Raw genomic sequence first — 12027 nt, 5'->3', positions numbered from 1 at the left:
CTCTTCCACAGGGTCACTAACAAGAAGTCACTTAGCATTCTGTTGAATACCACCAGCAATAGTGAACTCACTATGTGACCAAAGACAGCCCATTACATTTAAGGGAAAGCGCAAATTAATTTTTTCTTTATTTTCAGGTCTACCCTCTCCCATGAGCATTATTTTAACAAAAACACTAACAAAACCAATTAAAATAACAACCATGTCTGACAGTGAAATGACTTGCCTAGGGTCACACAGCTAGTAAGTGTCTGAAGTCAAATTTGAACTCATCTTCCTGACTCTAGGCCCAGTACTCTAGCTACTGAGCCACATAGCTATGATGGTGAAAAAGCAGAACCTGGGAGATGCCCCCACTGAGAACAGGAAGTTGAGAAGTGTGAGAGAAAGTATAATTAGCCTTGGAAAGGTGAACTGGGACAAGGTGTCTTTTGAGGATGGAGTAAGAGCCAGAAAATGGAAGGAGCAAGAGAGGAAGAGGCCTGATTGAAAAGACACAGAGAGCATCAGAGAAATAACAGCAGAGAGAACATTCAGCAGAGAGGTGGGGTTGAGGTGGCTGGGAATAGATAGTGGGGGCTGGGAAAGGGGAGTACGTTCTTCAGATGGGGGCTCTCTATCACTTCAGTGAGGAGTTGGAAGGGATGAAAGTATTCTAAGTGATAGAGAAGGAGTCCAAGAAGAATGTCAGTGAATGGAAGGAGGACCAAGGATGGGCAGAGATGATCAGAAGGCTCGAGGTCTCCCCTGGGTCTAAGACCTTGAGTTCTCAGTCCAACCCTCAAAATTTTCTGAACTTGTGGCAGGTGGAGTTCTTGTGTCTCAGAGATATCCAGAAGCTTGGCCTCACAGTTTATATGGGCAAAGCCTGGTGGGATCCATACGACAAAGGTCTGAGGGAGGGGAGAGGAAGTGAGGGAAATGGGTATAGGCAGCTTTTTCTAGAAGTCTGGCTGATACATGAAAAGGACTATAAGATGATGAAAGTTTGAGGGGACAGGAGGGTCTAGTGAGGGATTTTTAAAGGATGGAGGAAGCTCGGCATGTTTGAAGGCAGGGGTGAGGAGCCAGTAAAGATTAGATTGGAGAGAAGGACATGCTTATGGGGAAAATCTGCTGGAAAAGCCAAAAGGAAATGGGAGCAAGGGCACAGGTGGAGGGGACTGACCTTGGCAAGAAGGGCCACCTCACTCTCAGAGACAAAAGGAATAGAGGGGGGGAGTAGATGATGGTGACAAGGTGATACAAAAGGGAGAAGGAAGCATAAAATATGACCCAATATCCTTAGCTGACAGGGTGTGGGAGGTGGAGCAATGGGAGCCTTGATTAGAGAATAGGTGAGGAACCGCTCCTGTGGGCAGAGCATCAATTAGGGAAGCCCAAAAGGACTTAGTCAGGAATTTGAACCCAAGTTTGGTTTTTGTACAAATGAGTTCTGAATTCCACTACTAGCATTAAAAAGCAGACATCTTTTCATTGGCCCAATGAAGGACAGTTATGTTCTTCATTTACCCAGTCAGTTTCTTATAAACACCCATGTCTCTTATGACAGATCCAACCAATGAAATGAAAAGATGCTTTGAGTTTGCATATGGTGAAGAAGCAATGATCCATTTTTTTTTCTGCCAAGGCCACAGCTACTGACCCAGGGAGATTTGTCAATGATTGATGGTATTGGAGGGGAAAAAGGACTTGTGACCCATTACAAAGTGAGAGAAATGGGAGGTGCCGAGGTCACCACCATCATTAGGATGATTTCTTAAGAGATCTGACTCTGGGTTCTTTTTGTTTGTTTATTTTTATTTTTGTTTATGCAGGGCAATGAGGGTTAAGTGATTTGCCCAGGGTCACACAGCTAGTAAGTGTCAAGTGTCTGAGGCCGGATTTGAACGCAGGTCCTCCTGAATCCAGGGCCGGTGCTCTATCCACTGCGCCACCTAGCTGCCCCTGGGTTCTTTTGATAGTGGCCTCCTGGACACCTCCCACTTCCAATTCTTTGCACAGGCCATTTCCCATGCCAGGAATATATTGTCTCCTCACCTGACCCTCTTAGAATCCTTGGCTCTCGTCAAAACACTACACAGGTATCTCTCCCACTTAAAATTACTTCATAATTATTTTTCCCTCCAGATGTTACCTCTCACCTCCTCCAATTGAGTATAAGTCCTTTAATGGAAGAGAGTTTGTGGTTTTCTAGTTCTGGTGTTTTGCATACAGTAGGCATTTAATAAGTGTCTGTGACTTTGAACTGAATTTTTCCAAGATGACTCTTTTCCCACAGAGGGCACTGTTACGCAGACCCTCATGGCCTTTCTGTGGTCAGGCTAAGACCTAGGGCCTAGGCCTCCGTGCCAGTGCCAACACAAACACAAAACGCTTCTGTCTGACATTGGAAGCACAGGTTCAAGCATTCCAGGCTTCCAAACAGTCACATGCATGATTTGCTTCTCATGTGAATTCTGTTGGGTGGATGGTCCAGTGTTAATGTTAGCCCAACCACCACCCTGTGCTACAAACCTGTGTTCAGAATCTGAGCTAGGTACTAGGAAAATACAAAACTTAGATCAGACACCCAAGTGGCTCAGCCTCCAGAGCACTAGACCTGGGGGGAAGGGAGGCCTAAGTTGAAATCCTTCCTCCTACTCTTATCAGTTATGTAACTACAGACAAATCTTTTAATTAAAAGCCTCAGTTTCTTCGTCTGTAAAATGGAGATAACAATACCAAAAATAAATTCTTCAGAGGTGTTGCGAAGGACCCAATGAGCCACCATATGTAAAGTTTTTTGCATACTTGAAAGCACAATATAAAGGATCAGTATTAAATGTGAGCTTAAGGAGTGAGAGATCAGGGGAATAGCTTGGATATTTTTTGGTTCAGAACTGTGATTTCATCCTTGTGAGGAACTCCCAATGTGAAAACTTCCTCTAGTGGTGGAAATGGGCTAACTTGATCCTAATATATAGGGTCCTCGGATAGCTAGACTCTGTTGAAGGAATGAGTTGAACCCAGGGCCTCCTGATCCTAAGGCTAACTGATACAGTGTCAGCATGCATGTGTGCAGGCATTCTATGTCATTCTGATTTGCCATTGTGGAAATACTCCTAAAATAACAAGGATCAGATTAGGGACTGCATCTATACTATCATGGGTGAGGAAACTCTATCTACTGATTCAGGTTGATGCCTTCTCTGTCCTAAAGAGTTGTTTAAAGAAAAGATTAAAATAATAAAACAGGTTTTTTTAAAGTGTAATCCATGAAGGGAAGGGAATGTCAGGGGTCATTCATAAGTGATGTAAAAATGGTCGCAATGGCCAGGACCAGCTCGGGGAACATCAGGCCCATAGCATAGATGGAGATAGCTTTAATACTGTCACCATTTCCCATCAAAGGTCTTGGTTACCTGTGTCAAGGCCACTGAGAGGTCATCGGCTTCTTGCAAGCAACCTTTCTTAAGGCTTGAGTGGAACACTGAGTCTCAGTTGATATGTCCATCTGCTCCGTGTCCCCTAGCCTCCTTGCCAAAACCTTTCCTTACTTTGATGCCTCAGTAAGGGACATAGTCATTGTATTTTTTAGAGACCACTAGTGAGGAGCTACCCTCTTCTCCCATGAAAGATGGAGGAAGACTCTCCAACATCTTCATTAAGGAATTAAGTTCACTACCAAGTCAGTTAAATTCCCATTCACCACGATTATATAAGGTCAATCACCTCTCCCATATGATAACCTCAACAAGGATGGGTTTCCTTGGGCTATCTTTTGGGCCTCTCAAAGGACTAGCCCGGACTTCAAAAGACAAGTGCTACTCTTGATACATGAGGGGCCTGACCTATGAATTTATAAGTATAGGAAATTGCTAGTGTTAAAATCCCCTTTCTCCTGGGGGCAGCTAGGTGGCGCAGTGGATAAAGCACTGGCTTTAGATTCAGGAGGACCTGAGTTCAAATCCAGCCTCAGACACTTGACACTTACTAGCTGTGTGACCCTGGGCAAGTCACTTAACCCCCATTGCCCCACCCCCAAAAAAATATCCCCTTTCCCTAATGCAAATCTCCAACTCTCTCTCATTTATAGTCAGAGAGTACCTGGGACACTGAGAGGTCAGGTGACTTGCCCCAGATTATGCAGCCACTGCTATGTCAAAGGTGGGTCTTGAACTCAGTTCTTGAGGGCTTCAAGCCCAATGCTCTATCCATGGTGCTGAACCGGATGGTCACTAAAATCCCATAAAATCTCAGTGATCTGGAACAGGAGCTCAGAAGAACATAGAAAGAACAGTGGAGCTGCCTGCTTGGACAATAGATCACAAATACAATTACAAAGCAGCTGGTGGGAGGTGCAGGGGGTTACAGAGAAGCCCTGAATGGGTGTCAGCAGTGTGAGGCTACTCTCTCGAATTTATTAGCTGAGTAACCCTGAGCAGTGACCCTGAGTGACCCTCTCTGGACCACTGGGAATAGCAATACTTATAACTGCCTATTTCACAGGATTGTTGTGAGATTCAGAGAACATGGAAAAGAACTTGGAAAGTTGCACGTCTCTCTATAAACATCTACTACTATTTACAAAATACTGGCTAAGGAGAACCTTGCATATAGCAACAACAACACTGTGAGATGATCAACTGTGACAGACTTAACTCTTCTCAGCAATACGATGATCCAAGACAATACCAAAAGACTCATGATGGAAAAAGTCCTCCACAACCAGAAAAAGAATTGTAGATTCTGAATGAGGATTAAAGCAGGCTATTTTTACTTTTTTTGGTAGCTTTTCCCTTTTGTTCTTTTTCTTCTTTCACAACATGACTAATGTAGAAATATGTTTACATGACTGCACATGAATAACCTATATTAGATTGCTTGTTGTCTTGAGGGGGGTGAGGGATAAGTAGATTACTGTCCAAATTAATAGGAAAACAAAAATAACATAGGTTTACATAACACGTCATATAATGATGTCACTTGAGTCTCACAACCATCCCCTTTTTTGTATAAGGAGGAATGAGGCTGAGGCTGAGGAAAGTTAAGTGTTTAGATGAGGGACACACAGCTGGTAAGTGTCTAAGGCAGGATTGGAACTCATGTCTTCAGGACTCTCAAGTGTAGAACGCTAGCCCCTAATCCACACTGCTTATCCAACAAGCCTTTTAATATATATTGACCTTGTCTTGGATTTTGAATAGCTGTCTTCTTAAATGTTTTGTGAGAGGGAAAATAAATTCATTTTATTAAATTTACTAAAAAAAACACCATGTGAAAAACTGAGTAGGTGCTTCCTAAGAGATCACATATTGGCTTCAAATCTTGAGCATGTGACCTTTGGAAGTAGGACCTCAGGCATAAAGTAGCCTGTGACATTTTGGAGTTTGTTTCTCATCTCAATCTGTCTCCACGAAGCCCTGAGCTAAGAGGACATTTATGCTTCTTAATTTTCACATTCCTGTGAACCCACGTCATGAACAGCATCAGGCGAGGACCATTAGGCCTCAGAAGGCAGCATGTTTTTCTGCCTCAATCTCCTATAAACCAACCAATTAATCCAAAAGCATTTTTAACTGCCTACTGCATACCAGGAGAGGCAGTTAGGTGACGCAGTAGATTAGAGTGCTGGGCCTGGAGTCAGGAAGACTTATCTTCCTAAATTCAAATCTGTCCTCAGACACACACTAACTATGTGACCCCGAGCAGGTCATTTAACCCTCTTTGCTTCAGTTTCCTTATCTGTCAAATGGGCTGGAGAGGGAAATGGCAGACCACTCCAGTATCTTTGCCAAGAAAACCCCAAATGGGATCACAAAGAGTCAGACACAACTGAAAAGCTACTGAACACAAAAGCGTGATACTAATTCCTTTAGGAATGATGAAGATGATGACAACAGTATTTCTATAAAACTTTAAAATTTGAAAAGTGCTTTACACATATTAACTCATCTTCACAACAACTCAGAGAGGCAGGTGCTATTATTATCGCTAAAACTAAGGAGGAAATATCTTTAACCCTACCTCTCATTCCTGGGACCTGCTATTCTTTACTATTCATTAGACTGGACAGGTTCAGGCAACATGATTTGACACATAAAGAGTATGAGGCTGACATGGACAAGATGACTGTATTCTGTAACTTGTTCAAAGCACTGGGATGTGAGTTCATCTTCTGTAGTCTCACCAAAAGATTCAGTGGCAGGATGATGTTAATATGTATCTTCCTGCTCACCCATGGTTTTCATTTTTGTTAAGTCTCCATAGTTTGAAAACGTTTCATTTCACGTATTAGGAGATTACGATTAATTGGTCTGGTGGCATGTATCATATACACTGTTCTTAGGTTTTTAGGGATCTGTGTTATACCTGGGTAGTTGTGGGCTGTTGCTGTTTGTGATGATGCTCTGGTTCCAGAATGGTTTATTTCTTCAAATCTCAAGGATATTTGGGGGTTTTCATTGGTGGTTCAGGAAGTGGTTCTCCATTAGTTTATGAAGGATAGTGAGCTCCCAGCCGGATGATTATAATCACTACCTGATCACGTCTTTCTAGGTCTCTGGTGGGTGCTAATATTTGCACTTGGCAGGAATATATTGAACTGCTTCTATTGCTGCATTGTATAGAATCTACAGCCTTAACTCATAAGCCTGACGTCCTTTAAACACAATCTTTCTATAATTTCTGGGGGGTAATGACCAGATCCTGAATTATTATCATAAACTCCTCCATTTCTATAAATAGATGGTAATGACTCAGCCTTTGTTTGCCACAACCTTGTTGCCATATTGTTGGCTGGGTCCCGGTGGATATCAGTGGTGTAGGAATCTTTGGATTCCAGTCTTGGATCTCAGCCATTTCACAGGCCCCACCCAGAGATCAAACCACTCTTGGCCACACTGGAAAAATTTGGTGCCATCTACCTGTTGGGAGCGTTCTACTCTTGCTTTCTAGAGAGAGGTCTGCGGGCTCCGAGAGTATTTCTGTAAATGAGCTCTCAGAAAATCCATCAAGCTTCTTCCTCTTCCATGAGGAGGAAACGTTAATATTTTCATAGCTAAGTTGGAGCGATGAGGCCTGGGTGACATTCATATTGCAATGGCTATTTTGTTTGACGATCCCCTCCGCTCCTTTGGGTTCAACTACCATCTCTAGGCAGACAATTCTCATACTTATATATCTGGCCCCAGTCTTTCCCCTGAGACGGATTCATGTATGGCTGACTGTCTTTTTGGAAAGCATTCAACTTGATTTTCCATAGGCCTTTCACTCTCAACATATCCATAATGGTATTCTGATAATTATTTATCATGATAATGAACTCATTATTCAACCATTCCTCATCCCCCCATCTATTACTGTTGAGGGGACTACCCCCTTCCCAGTCACTCCAGTACACAACTTTGATGTCATCCTTGACTCCTCGCTCTTACTCACACCCCATAGCCAATTTGTTGCCAAATCTTGTTTTTTAGGTGTCTTCAACTGCTCACTCCTATAGCCTTGTTCAGCTCTTACCTGGACTATTGCAATATACCCTTTTCAGTGGTCTTCCTAGTGCATATTTTGCCATATTCTGACTCATCCTCCATTCAGCTGTGAAGGTGATATTTTCAAAGGCAAATACTCTCTACTTCCTGATTTCTAGACCCATCTATTCAATGAGTTCTAGGGGTTCCAAGATCAAATGTGAACTTTTCTATTTGGCATTTTAAGTTCTCTGAAATCCAAACTATTCCTGTCTTTCCAGTCTTCTTAGATTTTCCTCCCCTTCACTCATTCAACGGTCCAGCCAAAATGGCTAACCTGCTATTCCTCATGATATCCTTCTACCTCCATGACTTTGCAGTGTCTATCCCTCATTCTTGGCATACTCTGCCCTCTCCCTCATCCCCTCTGCTTTTTAGTATCTTTGACTTTCTTCAGGATTTGGTCAAATCCCACTTTCTGCCAAAGTCCTTTCCTGGTCTTCCTCTCTGCTGGTGCCTGTCCTTCGGAGATCATCTTTCTTCTTCTTTGTATATATTTCATAGGTTCCTACCTATTTACATTAGGAATGATGTTCTCTTACTAATTAGAAGGTGTTTTCATTGAGAACAGGGGCTGGGATTTTTTGTTTTGTTTTGGGCCATTTCTGTATCTTTGGTGTTTAGCTCAGTGCCTGGTTTAAATGCTTGTTGACTGACTGACTGAAAACCATTGCTGTCCATCTTATTATGCAAAAAGTACATATTAAGACTTGTACTACATAAGTATTAGTTGTTTTAAATAGTTGCTCCCATTACATTTTGGCTTTAAGAAGTACAACAACAGTCTCTCACATTCAGCTCTGGACTTCTCCATAATAGGCTTATGATCAATGTGTCTTGAATAGAAAAGACCATAGGTGTCCATAGGTATCACTTTCAATGATTGGTTCAAATAAAGTTTTAAAGCCTTCAATTTCTATGTTTTCTTGGCCTCCATTACGAATTTTACAATTAAGGAATCTGAATGATATTGAGATATCAAAACAAAAATGTCTGAGGCCAGACTCCAAGTGCAACACTCTATCCTCTGGTTGCCTCATCTTGATTCAGGTAATGCCTCCATTTCTATATCCAAACATAGCCTTTCTCCCAAGAGAGAAGACTTCTATCAGATGAAATGGCTCTTTCAATGTCCTTTTCAGGAGAATCCTATAACTTGATGTCATTCATATACATAACATGATGGATACAATGTTTTGGCATGACTCCTTCAAGATTTAAAATCTGCATTCATTTCTATTCAAGATGAATAATAATGGATTTTATGACAGGCAGAATCATAGCAGACTTAAATTAGCTCCGTGGGTGATGCTGCATGAATTGTTCTTCACCTCAATGTGCTGCTGGTATATTTTAAATAGAAAAAAAATCTCAGTATATTCTACATGAGCACCAAATACTCTTATGTTCTCACTATACCTGGATCTAATATACATTTGTAGTGTATCACTGAGGCATGAGTGGGGAACTGAGTCAAGGGTTTTATGATAATAAAAGTGGTATAAGTGCTATAGAACTTTGGGGTGGCTTGGTCAATAATTACTAAATTGATATTAATTTGCTCTTTATACCTCCTAGGACTTTGGGGATACACTCTTTTTGTTCCTCATCCAATATAATTTTTTGTGTTTATAATTTTTTTGAACACTATAACCTAAGAAAATTTTGTAATTAAAAAAGGCCACATAATTGGAGCGATACAAACCCATACTTGGAGGGGCCCTGGTATCCTCATCTTTCGATAATAAAGATATGATGCCTTCTGTTAAGAAGGACAAACTCAAGCTTATATCAGAAAAGAAGCTGGCAAAATATTTTGCTACTAATTCAATCACTTTTGTGAGGAGCTGGAACCAGTAATTATGGATTTTTTTCCTTTCCTATTTTTCAGAAGTTACTCTTGTCCTCTCCACTCTCACATGGTTCATTATATTAATGGGGCATGGTGCTTGCTGTTTTGAGTTTGACCCAACTTGTGCTTTGTTGTTGTACTTCTTTTAAATTATTATCACCTTGTTCTCATCTTTTTTTAAAGATAGAAAAGATCCTGGGATAAGTAGCTTTCTCCTGTTACTTTAATATTTAGTATGACTATTGTACAGGTGGACAGTCATGACGTCTATTTAAGACATTTTCAAATTCTCGTGAACTAGGTTGTGCCTGTGATCCAGCAGTTCTGTCCAGCCTATGATAATGCCCTAAGTGAGCTGGATGATGAGTCTAGAATATTGTAATGTCTGTATTTGTAATGAGGGAATATATCATCTATCAGTCAATGAAGGTTACATGAACTCAAGTTGTGATTTATTGGAATTGGGAAGCTTCTAAACCTTTATAGCAGTTAGGTGGCACAGTGGATAGAGTGCTGGATCTGAAATCAGGAAGACTCATCGTACTGAGTTCAAATCTGGACCCAGACAATTACTAGCTGGGTGACCCTGGGCAAGTCAGTTCACCCTGTTTTCCTCGGTTTCTTCATCTGTAAAATGATCTGGGAAAGGAAATAGCAAACCACTCCAGTATTATTGCCAAGAAAACCCTAAATGGGGTCATGAAGAGTTGGACACAACTAAAAAATGACTCAACAGCAACAACATTTTATAATCAATCAACACACATTTATGAAATCCCTACTATGTGCCAGACACTGTGCGGAGCACAATGGACACATTCTAATGTTGTGGGGGATGGGGAGCTGCAATGGTATATCACACAGCTTCTACAATCTCCTCATATAATTTGCATTGATCATCAAGTTGAGTCTCCTTCAGGGAAATCATCCTGTAATGACTCGATCCTGAATTCCTGTCATAATCCCATCCATTTCCACAAAGAAATCCACCTGACTCAGTCCTTTGTCCCATTCTTCTTTGATACTTCTTTTGTATCTGTGATCTGATATTTACAGCTTCAATGTTTTACATAATTATCTTATTTCAGCCTAATAATAAGCCAATGAGATGGAGCTGATGCTAGGATTATCTCCGTTTATAGATGAGAAAACAGAGGCGTATGAAGGGAGAGAGACTTGCCCAGGATCAAACCACTTTTAAGTGTTTGGGGTGGAATTCAAACCCAGGTCTTCCTGCTTCCAAGTTCATCAGGCATTCCATGCTCCCTCATTGATCATTTGGTCCCCGGCCTGACAACCCCACGGGCCCTAAAACCAGTCATTTGAAAGATTCCAGTGTGGGATGAAAAGAGCAAAGCAGAATGCAGTATTTTGTGTAGAGGTAGTCCTTAAAATGAAATTGATCACAAAATAAACAAATGTACTACTTAATCAGTATTTTTGTACAGGATCAAGAGAAATTCAGGAAAAAAAGGTTGTTTTTTTTGTTTTGTTTTGTTTTGTTTTGTTTTGTTTTGTTTTGTTTTGTTTTTTACCTTGATAAGGAATCTGCCGGTTTTTCCAAATCCTCAAACTCCATGTGAAACACCCTAGAAAATGAATCCTGAAAACACAACAGCAAGATGGGTGATGTGACGTTACTTTCTACCATGATGAAAACCAAGTGGTAAAGCATATGAGTAACTTCTGCCTTAGATAACATCACAGGTAATTCCTTAACTTTCCTTTCCTCTCAGATGATTTTGACTGGGCATTCGCCTCACTGGGACATCCCTTGTTTATTTGCCATTGCTGAATGCTGGAATTTATATGGATGACACTGGCTAAACAGGTCTACCAGAAATTTCTACTACTATTATCCAATCCTTTCCTCTTTAGAATTCCAATTTCAGCATTCATTAGTTCCTCCCCACCCTTTACTATAGAAATTGAAGTTTTTGGTTTGTTTTTCTTGTTTGTTTTTATCTTAGGGAGGCCGATATATCTCCTCCCATAATCTTACTTCCAAAGATTCAACTGTTAAATTTAGACTTGCCATTTCTTTGTCATTTTAGAAATGGAAAATTGCTCTAACTATAATTTTGTCGTTGATCATGCCACTAGGCCTTACTCTACAAAACCACACCAAATGAAATGATACATACAAGCATAAGATGTAGGGCACATTCCAATGGTATCTCCCCAGTAGACCTTAGACAAGAGAAGGCTACCATGATAGGGATCGAGAAATCATCATGGTGGACTAAAATTGAGATATTCTAAAAGTGTGCAACCCAAGCATAATAAACAAGGGCACTAAGGAGACTGTGACCCCTTAAAGCTTGGCCATAGTGGATTCTGATGGATGCTTTGGGAGCATACAACATTATAATCACCTCTCCTTCAAGCATACTGAGAGTTTCAAAACTTATGGAAAAAAGAAAATGATTTCATAGGAAGAGTGGTATGGTCAAGTTTTCTCATATAATCCCATCTAATGAACATGGGTTTCATTCCACCAATGCCAATCCTTTTACTCTCTAGCTCTTTCCCATTCTTCCAGTGGAGGAAAAATTGAGATAGGGATAAGACCTATCCTGATATCCCAATGACCTGATTTCAGTGGTATTAGGGAATTCCCAGATGAGGCCTCTCTATCTACCAATGCAGGTTGATCTCTCT

General features: G+C 41.0%; 1 protein-coding gene across 4 annotated transcripts in view; it reads right to left on the bottom strand.

Annotated features, from left to right (window-relative positions):
• PDE5A (phosphodiesterase 5A) overlaps positions 1-12027 on the bottom strand; it is a 187219-nt gene that overhangs the window by 91406 nt on the left and 83786 nt on the right. For all 4 annotated transcript variants that reach the window (XM_043971733.1, XM_043971734.1, XM_043971737.1 and 1 more), the window contains exon 7: positions 10902-10969. In XM_043971733.1, coding sequence (XP_043827668.1) covers positions 10902-10969 — 68 coding nt within the window. The remainder of the gene's footprint in view (positions 1-10901; positions 10970-12027) is intronic.

The sequence above is a fragment of the Dromiciops gliroides genome, chromosome 6, assembly GCF_019393635.1.
Source record: "Dromiciops gliroides isolate mDroGli1 chromosome 6, mDroGli1.pri, whole genome shotgun sequence".
Lineage (NCBI taxonomy): Eukaryota > Metazoa > Chordata > Mammalia > Microbiotheria > Microbiotheriidae > Dromiciops > Dromiciops gliroides.
Note: the sequence above shows the minus strand (reverse complement) of the source record. Positions and strands in the feature narration are given on the sequence as shown.